This window comes from Astatotilapia calliptera, chromosome 18 (assembly GCF_964374335.1).
Source record: "Astatotilapia calliptera chromosome 18, fAstCal68.1, whole genome shotgun sequence".
Lineage (NCBI taxonomy): Eukaryota > Metazoa > Chordata > Actinopteri > Cichliformes > Cichlidae > Astatotilapia > Astatotilapia calliptera.
This window is the reverse complement of record NC_137439.1, coordinates 32,288,482-32,311,078: the sequence shown is the minus strand read 5'-3', so window position 1 is coordinate 32,311,078 and position 22,597 is coordinate 32,288,482. Positions and strand designations below refer to the sequence as shown.

Here is a 22,597-nt window from a genome sequence, read left to right as displayed (position 1 = left end):
TGATTTGAATGAATTAGGTATAAGAAAAAAGGGTATCACCAGTAGTTATGCTATTTTTTTTTACTTCTTCTGTGTTAATATAGCTTGTTTTCAGATCTACATTTCACTCTTAAAGTTTTCCTTCAAATTTTGCCAGATAGTGACTAAAAATGTACTCTTTTTTTGCAGTTGTCTGCTTGGCTCTTTTATGGAAACCAGTCCATTAAGTATCACGCCATAGAAATGCACAACCCTGTATAAGGGTGTATGCTTGTGCTCAGTTCAGTGAATTAACTCAAATCTCTTCATTGACCTCAACTTGCACTATAAATCTGAAAATGTTTTGAAAAATGTGTCACACAAAAGTCCTCTAATATGCTCCAATAACACTAAGATTGAGATTTTGATTTTCCATGTATTTCAATAAGTGCCCTGCAAAAGGCTAAATTATAGATGATATAAAAGATGGACGCAGCTTCTAGGTCTGAAAAGAGAAGTCAATGTGGAAGTCCCTTAAGCCTGAATTGTTTTAAAAAAACCATCTTGTTATTTATAAGTTTGTAGAGTATGACCCTACAATAATGCATTAGAGAAAACCCCAACAATCATATGAACACCAATGAACGCCCTTTTAACAGGAAAAAAAACTCCAACAGAACCAGGCTCAGGGAGGGGCGGGGCCATCTGCTGTGACCAGTTGGGGAGAGAGAAGGAAGACAGGATAAAGACATGCTGTGGAAGAGAGACAGAGGTTAATAACAAGTATGATTCAATGCAGAGACTATTAACACATAGTGAGTGAGAAAGGTGACTGGAAAGGAAAAACTCAATGCATCATGGGAATCTCCGGCAGCTTACACCTATTGCAGCATAACTAAGGGAGGATTCAGGGTCACCTGGTCCAGCCCTAACTATATGCTTTAGCAAAAAGGAAAGTTTTAAGCCTAATCTTAAAAGTAGAGATAGTGTCTGTCTCCTGAATCCAAACTGGAAGCTGGTTCCACAGAAGAGGGGCCTGAAAACTGAAGGCTCTGCCTCCCATTCTACTTTTAAATACTCTAGCAACAAGAAGTAGGCCTGCAGAGCGAGAGCGAAGTGCTCTAATAGGGTGATATGGTACTACAAGGTCATTAAGATAAGATGGGGCCTGATTATTTAAGACCTTGTATGTGAGGAGCAGGATTTTGAATTCTAGATTTAACAGGAAGCCAATGAAGGGAAGCCAAAACAGGAGAAATCTGCTCTCTCTTTCTAGTCCCTGTCAGGACCTAAAATGGCCTAAAATTAGCTAAGACTGCTGGGTCTAGAGATGCTTTTTAAGTAACGGTTTAACTACTGCTAGCTTGAAGGCCTCTGGTACATAGCCTATTATTAGAGATAAGTTGATCATACATTTGGACAGATTTCTAGAAATGCTTAACCAACAGTTTTAAATTCTCCCTAATGTCGCCTGCTCTGGCCCCTGGAAGACAACTACCCGTGTTTGGTGGCGTAGCTTTGCATGTCTCAGAATAGAATTGCCAATTAGTTTGATTGCTGGGGGGTGTCGCTGAGTGGGGAGACAGAATTAGACACATGAACTGGTTGGTGTACCAGGCTTCTGTTTAAACTACATTTCCTCCTCACTGTCACCCAGCCATCCGGTTTCCCCAGCTGCTCAGGACAGTCTGCAAGGGGACAGCTATATAGGGGGGCCTACGCTACCTTCGGCTCCACAGGCTACAGGGACCTGGCTATTTTGAGGGTGCAAAGCAGAGTCTCCAGTTCAGTGATCCTGGCCTCCAGAGCGGCAAACAGGCTACATTGAAGTATCATTATTGCTAAAGGAGGCTGAGGGGTAATTAAACTTACTTAAACTTAGACTTCTATCACTTTTAACAGAGAAAAAAAAAAAAAGGAAAAGAAAAAGAGAGAGAGAAACCCTTCCGGGAAAAAGTTTAATCGTTGTCATAGTGAACATGGTGAGCTAAGACAGCTCGCTGATACACAAAAACAAACATCTGCAATTACAACCACGTTTTGGGTGAGGCTTCTCAAAAGGCTATCGACTGAAGGCTGGCTGACAATTATAATACAATGCATCATTAGTAGAACATATGACAGAAATACCACTCAGTCTGGGAACCATATTTCTCTTGCTTTGGTCTAAAATCTTTTCCAAAAATGAGGTTTGGTCTGCCTTGTGTACTTATAATTCCATCAATAACTGCTTCGTTAAAAGGTTGAAAAAAAAAAAAAAAAAATCATAGTTGTTTATAAATCAAGGACTTAACACTCATTAGAACAAGCATGCTGTCACACAGCTGAAAAATTGGGTGGTTTAAATAATAAAACATGCTTCTTACAACAAAATTATGAAAACCAAAGTAATAAGATGCATGGACTCTTAAACTGAGTGGCATTTCCTTGTAATTCTGTGGCAGTTGAAAATAGCAAAATGTTTTTGGAAGAGTCTTCAAGAAGCAGGCAAACAGTTGTTGTTCAGCAACTGCGTATGTGTCACAATTCTTCAACATCCAAAAAAATAAAAAATAAAAAAATAAAAAATAATGAAATGGTCAACGATTCATCTTTTCAAGTGAGCATTTCTGAAGCATAAACATTCTTTTTTTTTTTTAAAGTGGAGCTCTGCAAAGAGTAACTACACAAACAGACAGCAGTTCTGCCTCTTGAAATCCTCCCCTGTGTTAGCAGAGAACATAATCCAAAAACTACCCAAAAAAATGTAAATAAATTTTTAAAAAAAAACAACAAAAAAACAAAACAAAAACACCAACATTCAGGTTGTGACTCGCTCGCTTATGACATTTTAGTTTATAATAAAAAAAAGAAAATAAAAATAAAAAAAATAAAAAAAAAGAAAGAAAAGAAGGAAAAAAGGATGTTTCAGATTCCATAGTTTAAAGTGCAGAGCTGCTGTAATGAGCTGCATGTGACACATGTAGTGTTGCATGTGGGAAAAGAAAACTGCTTCTGCACAGCATCAAGGCAGCGATGCCTGAAACGTATGATTCCCCAGCTGACCTGTGATTCTTTTTTTCCATCCCAATGTCTGAAAACACCTTTATAAAATATAATTAAGAAACAAAAGAAAAGATAAAATCTAAAATACATTACCAATCACAGTGCAATAAATTCGGAGAAGATTCATTCAAAACTAAATTTCACCATCTATTTAAACTCTGTGAGAGATCAGTTGTACAACCATGTACCACTCCTCATCTGTATCACCCTTTTCTGTATAAGTGCTGCATTATGAGCGTCCACCAGCAGGCGGTGCTGTTACACTGTATGATGACAGAACAAAAGCAAGGATGTGGGAACTGAAAGCAGAACAAAAATGGACCTATGGCTCTGTAAACAAATATATATTGTCACACTACTACGCACGTAGCAATTACTTTATAGTTAACAGTTCTATTCATGTGGTCCATCCTGTCTTACTGCATTTTTAAAAAGGCTATTCACACAACTCTGAAGTTTTGAAACAGAGACTGCAAAGAAGGTAACAGAACTCCAATTTTTTTTTTCTCCTCCACTTCCATGAGAGATGCCTGATTTCTGTGATTAGGGACAGTATGGCTACAGAAGCAGAGTCCTTTCTGATTTTGAATTAATTACAACATCATTATGCGAGTCTGCGAGGTGCAGCATAAGTTGTGGTAAAGCTGTCACACAGAGAATCAGTTGGATGGCTTACAAACTGTCCATCTGTAAGCTATCCAATGTTTGTAATATTTCAATATGATGATGATTTCTTTTTAAAATGAACTAATTTTATTTTATTTTTTTTTTAATTGCACTGGCTATGGCTAAAAAGAACAGATTTCTCTGTGAGCTTTACTGTAATGACACGCAGACACGCCAATCAGCTGTGTCCACATTTGATCAGTGGGCTCAGTGTCCAGTACAGTCAAGCAACCCTGTTTGCTGTGCATCAGAGAGCGCTCCAACATCATTCTGTGTGTGCAATTTAAAATGCTCTTCAATTCTTTCTTTCTACACTGCACATTGAACAAAATCAAGGAAACTTCCTGAAATTGTATGCATGTTCTTAAACCTTAAATAAATTCAAACAAGATGGAATTCTTGGCAAAAGACTCTTGGTGCCGGCAGTGTGATGAAGCATCATCGAGTGTTCCCAAGTAATTTTTTTCCCCATGTAGACATTAACGGCTGCCTGTGCCATCTGTGATTGAATTTCTAGTACGCAACATCTTTACTCATATTTCGAATGTTCAACCATTGCTAATCAGCTAGCCTTGGCTATTCCTATTTCTGGTTTTCCTACTTCCTGGTCAAATAGACTGCATGGACAAAAGTATTGGGCCACACTTTTTAAACGTTGAATTCAGCCGTTTCCAGTTCTAGTGCTGCAGTTGTAAAAATCAAGCATCTAGCCATGCAGTCTGACTTCACAAACATTTCCTAAAGAGCTTATTGAATTTAAGCATGACACTGCAATAAGCCAGTTTAATGTTTCTTCCCTCCCAGATATTCCACAATCAACTGCAAGTCGTCTTATTCCAAACTGGAAGCATTTAGGAACTGCAGCCTCAGAGTGTTAGACCACATCAAGCTACAGAGTGAGGTCACCAGGTGCTGAGGTACATGGTGTGTTACCAACACTCGGCACAAAAATTGTGCGCCAGGAGATCATAGCATAGGTCTCTATGGCTGAGCAGCTCCTACGGGTATTATGGTAGGTGACCCAGTAGTTTGGTCCATAGCTGTGCAGCTGTTCTAGTCTTTGATGCCAGGCAACTTCCAAAAAACAAGCTCATCCAAATATACCATCTTGGACAGCACGAGTTCTTGTTCTACTCTGGACAACTGTCACAAGCTCGTCTCGACTCTAACCAGAAAATACAGTCCATGATGGAGAGCCTTTTTGGGAAAAACAGAAGAAGTTCCTTTCATGGCACAAATCTAATCATTTGAAGTGCTGAAGTAACATTCGAGGTTGATTTTTGATGTCTCGGTCCACTTGGGGTGAATTACATTCTTCTAAATAAAACAAAAAATCTTTAAAGACCTCAATCAACAAAAACAGCTACAGTACCAAAAATATGGTTTTCCTCTGTGTGTCCATAGTAAACATGCAGATGCCTTCAGAAGGAAGCTGCCTGACTGTTACTGATTAATGCTACACATGAGGCCCAGAGGAAAGCTGTACGGTTCAAAGCCTATGCCAAACGGAATGAGGGAGTTTGAGCTCTTACAGTCAGTATGCAATGTTGTATCACCAGGAAATCTCACAATGAAGAGAAAGTATGTTTGCCCACTGGGTGTCTGTTCTTTAAACTTACTGAAGGCGGTGGGTGGTCAGCAGCAGCAGTTTAGGGGGGGCTGCCATATAAAGCAAAAGGAAGATGAGCAAGGCTTTCGGCTGCTGTTAAACTTCTTCAGAGGACACTCACTCCCAGCAGCTTTCTTGACTAAAGGTAAGCACCGGTTTAAATCCAGACCACAACGCTTGGAAAATAACTTTGAAAAGGTTCGTCCTCTCTGAACTAGAAGCTTAATGGTACTTGGTAGACTTCCGCTCTCAGTGCACTTCATGGCGACCGTGGTCAGTCAGTTAATGACTTTGATTTGAGGGTTGGGGGTGAAGTAAAGTTCAAAAGTTTGTCCTTCTATTGTCGTCTCATCTCCCCGTCCTCCTCATGGTTCTCACATGTCCACCTGGTTCACAATGTTTCTTTTGGAGGCACAAGAGTCAGCCAGAAGAAGCGCCAGCTGATGAGAAGTGTGTGTGGAAGGAGAGGGGCAGTGGTGGCATTACCAAATATGGGATTCACAGTGAGTCATTTTAATGACGCCCACTCCTCCACCTAACCGGCGGTAGTTCATTCCTCCGTACAACCTAGAAAGAGGAGACAAGTCAAAGAATGCCAACAATGCAAACACAGGGCTGCACAATTAATCCAAGTGTAATCTCCATCACCATTTTTGCTTCCCACAATTATATAATCACATTTGAGCAATATTTAAAATTCTTGCTCTGCCATTGAAAACACAAAGAAAAAGCCACTCAAGCACTCCCTAAAACTCAGCCCCTGTCCACATGTCTGCATGTACTAATCACAGCTGTTCACTGCGTCATGCAGCTTGAAGTTCCCTGCAGGAGTCTGTGTGGCTGCAACCAGAGTTAAGATTAGCATTTGTGTTCAGTGTCACAGCTATGAATTTATTTAACACATGTAGACGCACACCACATAGCTAAGTGTTTGACAGCTGTACTTGATGTATAGTAACTAAAGAACTGATCCTACTAGAATACCATTTACCTCCACGTGTTGGCGTCAGGGTCATAGACTTCTATAGTTTTCAGATACGTCGTGCCATCAAAGCCTCCAACTGCCATCAGTTGACCATTAACCACTGCTAAGCCCACCTACAGACACACATAGTTACTCCAATGCCTCATACAACATATGGTATCATTTAAAGTGCGCATTAAAATACATAAACATCCATCATCACTCTCCAACACACACTCACCCCACTCCGTCTGGACGTCATTGCCACTACAGGAGACCATTGATTGGTCCTGGGGTTGTATCGCTCTGCGCTGCTTAGCTCTGTGGTGTCGTCTCTACCTCCCACAGAGTAAATCATGTCCTGATAGACCGCACAGCCAAGGTGCTTTCTTCTGGTTCCCATGGGGGACACTGTGTGCCAGCGGTTCTCTTGAGGGTTGTAGCGCTCCACTGAAGAGGAAAGAATGAGGTGATTAAATAACAGGAGAAAATGGCATAAATATGTAGACAGATTTCAATCATTGGTTCAACTAAGAACATCGTTCAAATGTGGTTATCAATGGGAAACAAGAAACACCACTTACATACAGTTTGGTTTGCTTTACCATTAACTTTAACCAATAAGAGTAAGTGTAACTCCTTAGCTATTGGTCATTAAAGATCATCATCATCATCAAGCCTCTGTAATTGTATTCAAGCCCCAAATTGCAACCCTAAACTGCTCCCTGTTGGTCAAACTTAACTGAAAAAGTTTCAGTTTTTATTACACTGCTTTTAGACATAAGTTACAGCATTTTGTCAGATAAAGTATCAGTTTTTACACACAAATATAATTCAACAAATTCTTTTAATCTAAGTATTTTAAAAATGTTGCATTTTTTTAAATCCTCAGCTTTTCAACTAAAATCTGTCTAGTTATGTTTAGTAATTATAGTAGTCAAAATGTGACACTGTGCACTGGAAATTGTTATAGCGATTCAACTAAAGAAAAAGAAAAAAAAAAGAAAGAAAGAAAGAAAGATTTAAGACATTTGACACCCATCCAAACTGAGAAATGTTTGTCATTTGTTTTAGTTTCTGTGTATTTTTGACATTTAAAATATTTATTTTTAGGCCTTTTTGACACTATAGAGGACGGGAACAGAGAGCAGTGAATGACACACAGGAAATGTCCAGAGCCAGACTAGAACCCAGGCCCCTGCGGCAGTCTTTATCTAAATGTGGCTTGCCTGCTCTGCGAGCTGTTCTGGCAGCAATACTTCAGACATAAAGACTTGAACAACCTCCAGGGAGAAAACTGAAGGCAATTCTGAAGTGCCAAAAACTGCAGTTCCCGAAGTGGCCATTTGAGCCTTTTCCAAACATTTGTCCATCAAGGACTGTTAAAATGTTAAAATAAAGTGCATAATAACAAAGAAGTTGTTTACACTCCTATGGATTTCCCCCCTTTTAAACATTACAGCGATCATTTTTGTGCTGCCATATGGGGCTGCATCTGCTTGCTGTTTGGTATAGACAATCTATGCTCTCATTTGGTGAGTGAAATGCCACTATTTGAGATTAGTCTATTACTTGGCACCAATTAGCAGGTACCTGATAACCAAATCTTGCTAAGGTTAGCAGATGACTTAGTATTTCTCCATCTTTTTTATACAGTCCATGCTTACACATGATTCAGTGCACACCTGTGTTTAATGGAGATGTCCCATCAGATCCTCCTACAGCATATAGAAATCCTCCCAGTACAGCCACAGCTACACCCAGTCGCCTGGTGCTCATGGATGCGACACGAGTCCATTTGTTCTCCTTGGGATCATACCTGAACACAGCCAGGTTGGCCATTTAATTCCAAAGAATCATTTTTGCATTAAACTAACTTTTATCTAGTAGCCACCAATGGAACTGGAAACCCAAATAGTATAGTACAGGAAATCTGCTACCTTTCAACTATGTTGAGACAGGAAACTCCATCCTGCCCTCCCACTGCATACAGATATCCTCCAAGTACAGCGACGCCAACACTGGTGCGACAAGTACTGGTGGGGGCCACATCGCTGCTCCACTGGTTGGTTTTAGGATCGTATCTAAAGTGGAGGTAATCATGTAAATAGTAGAATAAGACACACACACAAACAGACTGTTGGAAAGCTGTGAATATCTACAGTGAAAGCCTCAGGGACTGCCGCTGACCTCTCCACAGAGTTGAGATATGACGAGCCATCGTGACCTCCCACTGCATACAATAGATCATCCAGGACACTGACACCAACTCCACATCGCCGCTTACTCATTGAAGCTACCATCCGCCACTCATTAGTCTGCGGATCATAGCGCTCCACACTGGAAATAGCGTCACCGCTGCACCAACCTCCAACTGCAAGAGAAAGAAAGAAAGAAGAAAAAGTAAAAAATAAAAATCAGGCTTTTCCTACAAAATACCAACAGTCGACTGGTAAGGACTTAAATTAAAAACAAATAAAATGCAATATTAGGAAATCATGGTTTTAATTTCTGTGCCTAAGATACTGACCTGCAAAAAGGACCTCTCCACATCGGATGGGTTTCCTGGGTCGGGTTCTGGGACCCTGCATTAGCGGTCTCTCCTGTGGTAGCAGCAGGTAATTCTTGGCCTCATCCACCAAGTCTCTGTAACATTAACCCCAAAGTAAACAGTTTCATATTAACCACAATAGCATCAATTTCCTCGATTATATGTGCACAAGCAGGATTTTTACCACTACTCCCCTTACAAACAGCACTCACCTGCACTCCTCGTCACTCTTGATGAGTGGATCTGAACCCACTGTGCCCACGAGGAACTTGGGGCTGAGGAGTGGCAGGCGGACATGCTGTAGGACCTGCAGAGCAAATACAATTAAAAAAGTCAAGCTTGAAACATTAGTCAGACTAGGACAACTAACTAAAAATGTAGTTCACAAACTATCAGAAAAACACTCAAACTAAACTAACAAGGAAAAATGGACTAAGAGAATTAAACCAAAGGAGATGTTGAATGTACTGCAGGCTTCTAGCGACAAACCTGGGGTAGCTGAGGTCTTCGCTCCTGGATGCTGTATTTCACCCAGGCCATCACGGCATTGAAAACCTGCTCCTCACTCCGCACGTTCAACTCATCACTGGAGATTATGTCAATGAGCTGGTTGGCAGGCAGGAGCATGAACTCCTCACTTTCCATTACCTACAAAAATGAAGTGCAACAGACAGTCAAAGAGAGCACTGTTTATTAAAGGTCTCAGCACATCAGTCAGCAAATCAATTTTCATTACCATCAACGTCAAATAAATTGTATTCACACTTTTTAAAGCAATTCACCTTTCTCACAAAAGCATGATGTGAAATCTCATTTCTACACTAACAAAAGCAAAACCTGTCACGGGGAATAATCTCGCTCTGTCTTTTCTTCTCTCTGTTCTTTGTTTTCCAAAGACAAATTGGCTTTTAGCTGATGACATTAAAAATAACTGAGGTGAGGTGACTGAATAGCTCTCATCAGTTCATTTCACAATATTTTAGTTGGGCTAGCATCCTGACTTTCTCCACTTAAGATCATTGCCCTGTTGATGCCTGCATTGCCGTTGCTCTGTAAAATGTGTTGGCACAACTTTGAAATCATTGCGTGAACATGGACTGGAAGGAATCTGGGCCTTGAGGTAGCAAAGTGCAATTTTTAACATAATGGCTTACAGTACTGAAAACAGAAAATTCACTTTAAGAGAGAAGTCTTAAAGGAGACCTACAGCACTGCTGTAACACTTTCTCAAAGTGTTACTGTGGACTAAGGTAATGCCACCTAGAGTAAGTATATGGTTAGACACCACGTTCGGAAGATTTTTTTTTTTTTTTTTTTTTTTTAAAATGGGAAAGAGTACAATAACCTCAGTGTCTGAATTTAGCAGGAAATTAAAGGTCGTTCTTTATCTTTAAGACATCCTACAGTTTAATTAGTTTGTGTATTCTAGTTTCATGGATAGATAAAGATGGATATCGTTGCATAGCAATGAAAATGCAAGCTATAACTTACAATAATATTGCGTATAGAAATGGCCCTAGCACAGAACCCTTTTGTGTGTGAACAAGACTCCCTATTTATTAAGATAAGATTCAAACCACTGTAGTAAAACATTGTGGTCAACAGTACTGAATACTGCACTGCGGTCTAGCAGCACAGAGAATAAGAGTAAGATCATCTGTAACCCTCACTAGTACTGTGATGAGATCTGAAACCCGACTGAAATTCCTCTGCAGATGAAAGAATAGCTGTAAAACAGATAACTGATAAAGATTTTTTTTTTTTTAAATAAAAGGACGGGGAAAAGATTGGTCTATAATTAGCCAAGACAGCTGGATCAAGTAAAGGATGATGACACAGCTGTTCAAATATGTCTCTAGAAGGGACAATACTTTGTGTACCTTCTGAGAGAAAGGTTTATGATCAGGGATTTGGTAATTAGGTTAAATGACAGCTGTTTAAAGCCACGATTTTCAAAGGACGGTAAGGTCTTGCATCATGCATGCTTTGCACCGTGCGGGTATATTTGTGGTGTTCGTTGCCTTTGTGGAAACATGGTATTGACAGTTTGCAGTGCATGCTATTCAGCTTCTTTTTCAGACTTTCAAATTCAATTTTATTTATATAGCACCAAATCACAACACCGGTTGCCTGAAGGCTCTTGTGCCCTGTGATATGTTGGCCCTTTAAACAGCCAAAATATCTTCACCATCTTTTTCAGTATTTTCCTTGTCTTTGAAGCCTTGGGCTAATTCCACTGGCGCTTCAGTTTCTGTTTTCTAGTTTCATCTTTTATCTGCTCACACTCCTTACGCACTGGTATGTATAGCTTCAGTATCCAAAACAGTAGCACATGTGCTTCCGCTAGCCACTTCCCTACACTGTATTTGTTAAACTAACTTGAGATGGCTATAACTCTGTTCCAACCACATGACTGATCTGGCAATTATTTATTTATTTATCTATCAAATTTTATAGCAACCATGTCTCATATGAAGGTTATCTTGTGATAATCTTCTTTACAGGAAGTGCAGAATTATTAGGCAAGTTGTATTTTTGAGGAACAATTTTATTATTGAACAACAACCATGTTCTCAATGAACCCAAAAAACTCATTAATATCAAAGCTGAATGTTTCTGGAAGTAGTTTTTAGTTTTAGCTATTTTAGGGGGATATCTGTGTGTGCAGGTGACTATTACTGTGCATAATTATTAGGCAACTTAACAAAAAACAAATATATACCCATTTCAATTATTTATTTTTACCAGTGAAACCAATATAACATCTCCACATTCACAAATATACATTTCTGACATTCAAAAACAAAACAAAAACAAATCAGCGACCAATATAGCCACCTTTCTTTGCAAGGACACTCAAAAGCCTGCCATCCATGGATCCTGTCAGTGTTTTGATCTGTTCACCATCAACATTGCGTGCAGCAGCAACCACAGCCTCCCAGACACTGTTCAGAGAGGTGTACTGTTTTCCCTCCTTGTAAATCTCACATTTGATGATGGACCACAGGTTCTCAATGGGGTTCAGATCAGGTGAACAAGGAGGCCATGTCATTAGTTTTTCTCCTTTTATACCCTTTCTTGCAGCCACGCTGTGGAGTACTTGGACGCGTGTGATGGAGCATTGTCCTGCATGAAAATCATGTTTTTCTTGAAGGATGCAGACTTCTTCCTGTACCACTGCTTGAAGAAGGTGTCTTCCAGAAACTGGCAGTAGGACTGGGAGTTGAGCTTGACTCCATCCTCAACCCGAAAAGGCCCCACAAGCTCATCTTTGATGATACCAGCCCAAACCAGTACTCCACCTCCACCTTGCTGGCGTCTGAGTCGGACTGGAGCTCTCTGCCCTTTACCAATCCAGCCACGGGCCCATCCATCTGGCCCATCAAGACTCACTCTCATTTCATCAGTCCATAAAACCTTAGAAAAACCAGTCTTGAGATATTTCTTGGCCCAGTCTTGACGTTTCAGCTTGTGTGTCTTGTTCAGTGGTGGTCGTCTTTCAGCCTTTCTTACCTTGGCCATGTCTCTGAGTATTGCACACCTTGTGCTTTTGGGCACTCCAGTGATGTTGCAGCTCTGAAATATGGCCAAACTGGTGGCAAGTGGCATCTTGGCAGCTGCACGCTTGACTTTTCTCAGTTCATGGGCAGTTATTTTGCGCCTTGGTTTTTCCACACGCTTCTTGTGACCCTGTTGGCTATTTTGAATGAAACGCTTGATTGTTCGATGATCACGCTTCAGAAGCTTTGCAATTTTGAGACTGCTGCATCCCTCTGCAAGATATCTCACTATTTTTGACTTTTCTGAGCCTGTCAAGTCCTTCTTTTGACCCATTTTGCCAAAGGAAAGGAAGTTGCCTAATAATTATGCACACCTGATATAGGGTGTTGATGTCATTAGACCACACCCCTTCTCATTACAGAGATGCACATCACCTAATATGCTTAATTGGTAGTAGGCTTTCGAGCCTATACAGCTTGGAGTAAGACAACATGCATGAAGAGGATGATGTGGACAAAATACTCATTTGCCTAATAATTCTGCACTCCCTGTAATCTTCTTTTCTTGACATTCATTCCATCATACATGCATGTGTGGTTTCAAACAAATGAAGGGGAAGGAATTACGGAAATGCCAAACTATAAAAATGAGTTTTCAGCATTCGCTTAAAAGAAAAACTAGAACCTCAGTTTTACCAAAACAGAGAGGAAATTAGAATACATCCAATTAGTAACGGCAGAGAAATGTTCCTTGAGGCAGGAGAGGCTGTTGAGGTTGTTGGGCTTGACAGAAAAATATAACTGTGTTTCATCCTGCAAAGCAGTGGTAAGAGATCCCATTAAAACCATTAACTAGGTGACCCAGGGGTAACATATAAAAATAAATAAATAAACAGAATTGGTGTAAGGCTTGAAGCCTAGGCACTCCACAAACGAGCGGTGCAGATTAGAGCATACATTGATTAATATGAATTCTAAAATATCTGTTTGATAAGTATGAAAAAAAAAAAAAAAAACTATTAAGGAGAAGAACCGGTGATCCCAACCCAGCTTCATAGTATGCTAATAAGTAGCATTATCAACAGTATCAAAGGCTGCAGATAAGTCAAGCAGGACATAAATGGATTGCTCACCTTTATCCGAGTGCATAAGGACATCATTAATAATTTTCAATAACGCTGTTTCAGTGCTGTGTCTGTAACCTGATTGGAATTTATAGAAAATATTATTTACTCTAAGATCCGAATGAGTTGACGACCAACAACTTTCCTAAGGATTTTGAAAAGAAACAGATTGGAAATTGGCCTATAAGTATTTAAATCAGTGGGCTCTAAGGAGGTTTGTTTTTTAGTAGAGGGACGACGCTGGCTGGAATCCAGCCAGATGAAAGGGACCGACTGACAGGCAGGGTCAAGTGCACAAGTGTGACACTATATTCAAAATATCTGTTGAAGAGATTATTTGAGAGAGACTTGGAATATGGAGAGCAGTCTTTTTCCGTCTCTGTTCAGCCTTTCTTCATTCTCTTCTTTGGTGAATCTGACTTTTAACAGTGCGACATGATGCTGAATTGAAGAGCATATATTATTAAACCAGTTAACTAAGTCACTGATATCTGAAAAAATAGTTTTTGATGCAGTTACATCTGGGTTGCACATCACCAGCTGTTAGTATCTGCACCTTCACAGCCCGTTTGTACTTGACAGTGTGTTTTTGCCTGAAGTGGAGAAAGTGATGCTTTCACCTTTAGCAGGAACAGATTTCTATTTTATGTACTGTGATTTGTTGGTTTAAAGTCTGAAGCTTTGAAGTAGCTCCAACTGTCGTCTTTACCTGCATTTGTCTTCTTGTTGTGCGCACCACAGAACGTAAATGTATGGCCTTACTATACCAACAACACCATGATATGGCACTTTTAGATCATTTACAAATGTAAACCATTTTTATAACAGACGCATTTGGCACGACAGAAAGAAATCTCTATATCCTAAATGTATACTAACGTATGTATACTAAATGTAAATTTTGCACATTCAATCTAAAGCAACATGTAGAATCATTGTAACACGTAGCACTATACAGCGATTATAAACGACCGTGAACAGTTGTATGTGGGTTCTTACCTCCTGAAAATTGTGCTGGGTGAACTTATCTGCAATGCGGAGCAGCTCGCGGCAGGAGTGTGTGTCAGCAAAGGCCCTGATGCCCAGGCAGTTAGATGGATCCAGCTGCCTCTTAAGGAACTCGCAGCACGCCTCCTGGATCTCAGCAAGCTGGAGGAGGCAGGCTGCAGGGAGCAGCGTCTGGACATTCCCCTCCTCTACAGTCACCTGAAAGGGTGCAGATCAGGACATCAGATACACTGAGTTTTTTAGCTTTAGCAACTGATTGATCACAATGTGTGGTCTCCACAGCTCCTCCGTTTTTATGCATTCAAACTGTGGCTCCATGTCAGTCTCCTCACATCTTTTGAGAAAGTTCTGCTATAGTCAAGGTTATAGCCAAGAAACATGTTTTTCATTTTAATCATAGACCTTACTGTACTCTGCAGGAAACAAAGCCGCCTGCAAAGGTTTTGCTCTCCTGATTCGTACTTTTGGAAAACTTTGCCATAGACTTGTTTGGACAGGTTTTTTTACATTCAATATGCAGTTTCATCAGTTTGTCTTTTTTTTTTTTTTTTTTTTAAACTTAATGTGCACCTGCGGTTAATTCTAACAGCATGCTACCATCCCTACCTGTGATGTATAAGCAAAGTCAATCAGCAGCTCCATGGCTCTCTCATCAATGTCACGAATAACCACTTCCGTCTGCCTGCTCTCTGCCAGCTCTCCAGTAAACATGGCCCTGAAGAAGAACGGGAAAAAGAAAGATGACATTATTTTTTGTGTCACAGCAATCACTGGAGTCCAGGAATTTAGCTGTAAATAAACTAGCCTGATGTGGGATCACACAGTGTCTCCTCATACCTGAAATAGGGGCTGCAGGCAGAGAGGATCACACGGTGTGCGTAGATCTTCTTGGCACCCACCACCAGCACCACGTCACAGAGCTCCCGGTGTTTTCTCAGCAGGTTGATCACCTCCAGGGTCTGCCTCGGGTGTTTGTCTGAGACGTAGGGCATGCGTGCAGGCTGGGGGACCCCTTCAGGGAGCTTGTTGGGGTCCCCCAGAGTACAGCGGCTGGTGATGTCCATTCCAGTGGCGTCCTGACGTGCGCTGGTGGCCCTGACATTAGCACATATCAATATACTCTTAGTTACATTAAATTAATTTCAATTAGAATAAGCTAGCCAAGAACCCACAGTGATGGTAATGCTGAGAGAATGCTGACCCCAGCCAGGCAGTCGGACCACGAACTTTAACAGGTAACAAAAGTGATGAGCAGTCAGGCTGCGCCCTCCATTTCTACCACTCATGTTTCTAAAGTACAATCAGTGTGGTGATCACTCTAAAGTCTCTTTGTGCTCATTTTCATCTTTGCATTGTATTAATATCTAAATACTACGGAAAAGATCATGTGTGTTCTCATTAGGATGTGTTGGTGTGTGAGACTGTAGCTTATAGGTTTATACTTGTAAATGACAAGTGCGAGACAAGGTGTTTCAGGACATTTTGCAGAGAAACACATAAGTAACAAAGTACTTTCTCGTGGGAGTAATTAAGTTATATAGTGCATTACTTTACAAGAAAAGTGTTCCGAGTACATGCTAGGGCTGTCACGATTAGTCACGAATACGTCAACTATTAAAATCGTCGACGACTGATTTAATAGTCGACTTGTCGTTTAAAGCTTTGCAAGATCCCGAAAGACGCAGGAATAAGTAGTAGGATTTAAGAGTGTAATAACGGACTGAAACAGAAGACGGCAGCACTGCATGTACAAGGACCTCATATCACCATATCACCCCCCCTCCAAAAAAAAGAAAAGCACTTCACTCTCAAACTGCAGGCTTACTTGTGGTTCCTAGGATATTTAAAAGTAGAATGTGATGCAGAGCCTTCAGCTTTCAGGCCCCTCTTCTGTGGGCCTAGCTCCTAGTTTGGATTCGGGATACGGACACCTACTTTTAGGATCAAGATTAAAACTTTACTTTTTGATAAAGATTACAGTTAGGCTTGAATTAGGTGACCTTAAATCCTTCTTTAGTTATGCTGCAATAGGCTTAAGGCGCCATGGGTGGCTTTGCTCACAATGAAAAGGAGGAGAATAGGTCAAAACATGAAGCCAAGACTTTGTTGAGTGGTTTTGGGTTTTTTTTTTGCAAAGTTATTTGCACAAACGAAACTCCTCCCCCTTTGTGTCTGTGCGTCTCTGAGCTTCTGTACAGGATTATCAATAAAATACCGGTAAAAAGTGGCTAGATCGTAGCCGCAGCAGTTCTGACAGAGGTTTCTTCCTGTTATAAGGGCGTTTTTCTCTTCCCACTGTTGTCAAATGCTCGCTCATAGGGGGTTGTCTGGTTGTTGGGGTTTTCTCTGTGTTATTGTAGGCTCTTTACCTTACAATATAAAACGCCTTGAGGCGACTGTTGTTGTGATTTCATGGTATATAAATAAAATTGAATTGAACTGAATACAGTGTCAGTCTATGGCCATCAGCTGAACCTAATATAGCAAGGTCAGTACCCTGCATGTGCCTCAGCCAGTGTAAACTTATCCACACCGGTCGGTTGACTTGGTGTACCCCTGCATCTTTTTAAATCCCAGGATGACTTTGGGTTTGGGATTTACTTCAGCTCATGTTCCCAGTACTGGTCAAGAATTCCTAACACCTGAACGCATCCTCTTCACTTTGTGTCCTTACCATTACAGATGGGAGAAATGACATCATTGCACATACATGACCTTTGTTAAAGACGTTTTGTGGATTGTATTTAATACATAATGTAAAGTTTCAAATCTTAGTCAAAAATTTTTTTTTAAAAAAATCAGCAAATAAATATCCTTTGAGTGACATATTTTCACATAATAATGTGAAAATAAAATGCAATGTAATCCAGGGCAACTCAGCAACAAGACAAAACTGCTGTGATATTTTTAAAAAAGGAACTTCATCTAGCCAGCATTCACAGGAACTGTTGGCCTGAGGAGAAAAGGTCATGATACACTGAGCCTCTAATGCTTTCACTCAAAACATTCTGACCTTTCATTATGTCATTTGAATTGCCCTAACAGTAACAGTAGGAAAAGTACAAAATTAAAAAGCTTAAGTAGGTGTGACGTTTTAAAGACTGGAGTCAAAGTAGTGGGGTAAATGAGGAGACATAAATGCTGCACCTATAGAGATTTTGATTTAAATTTAAACTGCTCCAGACTCTTATCAGAGACATTCGGGAAATTTTTTATACTCCTGTAATTGGATGATGTCAGAGTAGGCGCCATTCCTACACGATTAGCTTTGGCTCTGGCGACACCCCACCGATCTGATGTTCAAACCTTATGTTTATAAGTGGCAGCCAATCAGATCAAAGTCTCTTAAAATGTGGGTGGTCTTTAGAGGGCTAAAATAGCTCATTTCAGACAGAAGATGAACTGAGGGGCCACACCAAGGTAGTATAAGATAAATAAGCATCATTTTGAACAATGACTCATACAAAACTACTCCAGTAGCCAAAGATTACAATTATGGACCTGAAAATTGACCTAACGAGTATCCTTTAAAGCTGCTGGTTGCACAACACAGGCAACTTTTAACTATAAAGCATAAAACAATAATTAGATACTGTCTTAGTGTTAACGTCTTAAATTAGGTCCTACCTACCCAATTACACACAGCTATTTTAGTTTTATATGACAAATGTAGAATTACGCTGTTTCATTTCACATTAATGACACTAAAACTGCCTTTACAATTAAACTTCCGGAAAATCGGGTCAGGATATTTTCTTTCCTCAGACAGAACAGAGAAAAGAGTTCACCTCAGTCACATTTCCAGTATTCTGTGTGGTTTCTGCTTGGACTGCACGAGTTCATGGCTGCAACACATGCATGAAACAGCTCATGTTTATAATCTGGATGGGACCTCAGCCCTTATACACTATTATGTTACATTATACAAAAATGCTAATGTTGATCATTCTTCCCCCACCCAAAAGAGAAAAAAAATAACCTAATGTCCATCCCGTTTCACCTGTAACATGCACAACAGACTCCATGAACACAGTTTTTCATTTTGCATAGTGGCTCTGGTGTTTCCCCTTACTGTGAAAAGTTTATTTTTAGCCAGTCTTGTTTCACAGACTCCTGCTCTGCATCGTGACACCACCTATCTTCTCCAGTGGGCCATCAAACCTAAATTTAAAAGCCCAACAAAGCAGCAGAGCTAAGGTCAGTACCACCAAGTGCTATAGAGAGTTCTGGGTAGAACTTCTATTGAACCAGCCCCTTTGATCCCGTAAAGAAGGGATTTTTCTGCCTTTTAAGCTTATGTGGTGACATAACAAGGTGTCAATGAGCCATAGAGGATCTTTAACGCTCACACTGAAGGAATTTGATTGAGGATTTCCGTGACTACCACATCTGATATAATACTGCCGTTAAAAAGAAAATTGGTAAACAGTAACCAAAGAATCTGGAATTAACAGCCACATACTTTTGCCATTCTTCCCAGAAAACTACCACACTTACCTGCGCATTGGCTTTGCATCCATGCACTGAAGAACAATGTTTGGTCCTATACTTTCAAGTTAACCTGTGAAGAAAAACAACACAAATCAGCATTTCCTGCAGTTAGTCTGACCCCCACAAATATAAGATAAAAACTAGTATTTTTTTATATCTGATTTGTGATTCCTGCCTGCTGATGGGAAAAAATTACAACCTCTTGTGACAGCAGAATAATCATTTTTTCCTGTGATTTACTCCACACCACAATCCTACCTACCAAATTGACCACTTCTGTCAGCAAGACTGAGACCAAACAATCTACTGCTATCAAATTATGATCCTGCAATAAAACCTACCTTTGTATGCGTTTTGCTGACACTATGTGTGTGCAGCCTTCTCTCTGTAAATGTTCAGGAACTGGTGACTCACAGTGTCTTTCCGCTTCCTTCACATCTCACTCCACTATAACAAATTCTTATAGCCTTCTTCCATTCCATCAATTATTTCCTATCAAACACTTTTATCATCATATCAACCAGTATCACCCCTCTGCTGCCAGTCTTAATTTAAGTTTTTTTCCACATCCAATAACTTTTTTGATACTCACTAAAGCATGGCTCTCTATAGGCAATCATAGTCCTCTTTTCCTCTTACCTGAGGCACACCTACACCAACCCTGGCTGGTGGGGATTGCTGTCATTTTTCTTTTTAATTTAATGCATTCCCATTTTACTGCGTAGTATAACTTCATTCGAACATCTTGGCTTTACCAGAAAACTCTGAAGACCCTGGAATGATTTCAATATTTTACAGTCCACCTAGGCCAAACAATGTTTTACCCAAGAAGTTATCATACTTTACTCCAAATTATGATCAAATTCTTATCCTCAGTGATTTTAACATTAAAATTATGTTCTAACTGGTCAACCATCAATGACCATTCTAAATTTCCCTATATGAATGAATCCATCCAAGCATTCATTCATTCATTCATTTTCTTCTGCTTATCCATTTCATAAAAATCACACACTTGATTCTAAAAATAAAATATCAATAGTGTAAATAAAAATAAATATCTCAGCACTGCCAGCAGCTCTCTGTCTCACGAGTGGCACAGAATGCTAAGCTGGCTTCCACCAACTGTTGAGTTAACAGACTGCTATCTATCTCCAAACATACTACAAGTAGCTCTCACTGTTTCAAACTTCAAACACACTGCTACCATTGCAGCGAGATGGAAAGAGACAGCAGTAAATGCTTAAGCCTACTGTAATTAGTGAAGATCAGTGGACAGAAATGAGCTGAACAGCTGAAGTTAAATATCAAGATTTTTTTTATGTATGTAAATAACAGTTAACTAAAAAAGTAAGCTAATTCATTACATTGTTTAACGGTTGCACCTAAAAGTAAACCTCTAAAATAAAAACCCCCACACAACAACAAAACAACAACAACTGGCCTTACTTCCAGTTGATGTCACTCATTCAAAACCTGGAGTCCCTCCTTCACACACACATTCTTTCTTCCTTCTCGTTTTTGTCATATGGTTACACTGAGGTGTCAAGTGTTTCAGCCAGCTGCTGCTGCACTAGATTAAATTAACCTAATCAGAAAGAAGTCAGAAAACAAGACCCCAAAATGGAAAGCGCTGTGTGGGTTCATCCAGACAGTAGCGGGCTTAGAAGGCTCATTTTAACGTAAGCTTTATTTCAAAAATATCCCCAATATTACTCCATCGGTCTACATTAACACAAGGCAGCTCTCTATGAGTTATTTATTTTTAGCTCTTCAACATGTAGCTTAGCTAAGACACGCTAATTGTTGGCTGATAGCTGCATTAGCAGTTACCAGACTGGTTGGCGATTTATGATTTCCAGTGCTGTGGTAAGAGTTGTGTTAGTATGTGACTTAGCCAAAGAGGAGATAAAAGGAGAAGTAACGTCTTCCGAGGCTAAATGCGTTCCAAAAAACTGAAAATCGGGACTAGCTTCTTAACGCTACTTAACTTCCCGAGGATATGTGGGAAAGCTAGTGCTACAGCTAGCACTGAGATAGGAATTCCCTTCACAATACAAACGTTAAAACAACCTAATACAAGCAGAGACAACAAATTTAAACTATAAACGACATTCAAGAATAATCCAAAGCGTTTAGACTATTTCTGGTCGTCAGAGATGCTGTTTTAGCATCAGCCCACAAGCCACGGATTGAATATTATAAACTGTAGTGCTAACATTAATTAAATCAGTAGTGAGCGGTATATACCGATACCATAAGCAATGACAACTACGTAGGAAAAAAGCAAGAGTGTACGAAACGGGTTTTACCTTAGAGTTCCATCCCAACCACAGACATTAGTCAGCCAGGCTCTTAATGTTTACAGTTTTAAGCCGTCGGTTGTTGAACTCCGCAGCTTTTCTTCCTCGGTAATATGCGCATGCCGAATGTCAAGCGCCACTTCCTGATAATTTGATTTCAAAATAAAAGTAGGGGACTATGTCATCGCACGTAAAGATAAATAATAAAAAATAAAATGTACCTGAAGTACTGTGCAAAAGTCTAGTGTAAGGGTCTAAAAAGTAGTTTGTACTATTCCAACGAGCTTGAAAGTCAACATTTTGTTTGAGCATCTTTTTTCTACAACACAGCCTGTCCGAGTCCAACAGGACAATGCCAGTGCTGATCGTGCTGATCGTGCTGATCGATGTAGCGGTTCCGAATGACAGCAACATCAGAAAGAAGGAACACGAGAAGCTGGAGAAATACCAAGGGCTCAGAGAAGCGCTCGAGAGCAGGCACGTGCAGAGGGGGGGGGGGGGGGGGGGGGGGGGGGGGGGGCTTGAGCACCCGCCCCTTTCCTGATGAGTGCCCAAAGTGCCCTTTTGTTGAAGCAACTTTAAAAAAATTTTAAATTTCTTTAATTTATTTTTTTATGTGTGTGGGCGCGCGGAGTCCTGTCTGTGCTCCTCAACAATAATATTTAACTATTAATCACAGTTTTGCTAAATAAAAGGATCTGGCTTGCATCAGTCACATGATCACATTTAACCAATGATCGCCCTTGACGGCAGAACGCGCTGGTTACGAGCCGGGAACGAGCTCACAAAGAGCACGCGCATTTTTTGCGGTCCGGAGCTGTAGGAGAAACTTACCATATTTCTTCCATACAGACTGATGCGACAAAACCAGTAAGTAGGTGTGCAGCGTACACTGTAGTGTATAGCACACAGGAGTATTAGCTTATTACGTACACGTTGGTAAGCTGTCTTGTTGCAACTGACGAACTGAAACAAACGAGCGTGCTGTGTGTGCAACAGCGCGACAAACATTACCTGTCCTTTTATTAACTGCACAAGTAGTGCTGGTCATAGCTGCTGGCTACCTGTGTAAGGCTGTCATGGGTCTGTAGCTCTGTCCACCGTTTTAGGGAACATATTTAGTTTTAAAGTAATTTTCTGGGCTTTTCCTGCCTTTCTGGAGGGATTATATTTCACTAAAAAACGATCTAATATGCATGTCCACATAATTATGCATTATTATAATTATAATATATTAAAAAACACACTGTATTTTACAGAACATACATTAAGAAGTAGATTATATTAGATTTATATTTTAAATAAGACAAAAGTTGGATTTTACAGCAGTAAAATTATTGTATCTCTACAGTTTAAAAATGTAATAAGCTTTGCCCCT

At 40.1% G+C, this 22,597-nt stretch overlaps 1 protein-coding gene across 1 annotated transcript; it reads right to left on the bottom strand.

The window, feature by feature from the left end:
- Positions 1-1,902: 1,902 nt before the first annotated feature.
- klhl20 (kelch-like family member 20) lies at positions 1,903-21,372 on the bottom strand. The gene is made up of 14 exons (XM_026149580.2): positions 21,229-21,372; positions 18,923-18,986; positions 15,263-15,520; positions 15,032-15,140; positions 14,417-14,623; positions 9,283-9,441; positions 9,006-9,100; positions 8,773-8,888; positions 8,433-8,616; positions 8,183-8,326; positions 7,928-8,061; positions 6,484-6,692; positions 6,270-6,376; positions 1,903-5,845 (listed from the first exon to the last, which is right to left on the bottom strand). The coding sequence occupies exons 2-14, from the start codon at positions 18,943-18,945 to the stop codon at positions 5,761-5,763; spliced, it is 1,830 nt and encodes a 609-aa protein (XP_026005365.1). The 5' UTR covers positions 18,946-18,986; positions 21,229-21,372; the 3' UTR covers positions 1,903-5,760.
- Positions 21,373-22,597: the final 1,225 nt, after the last annotated feature.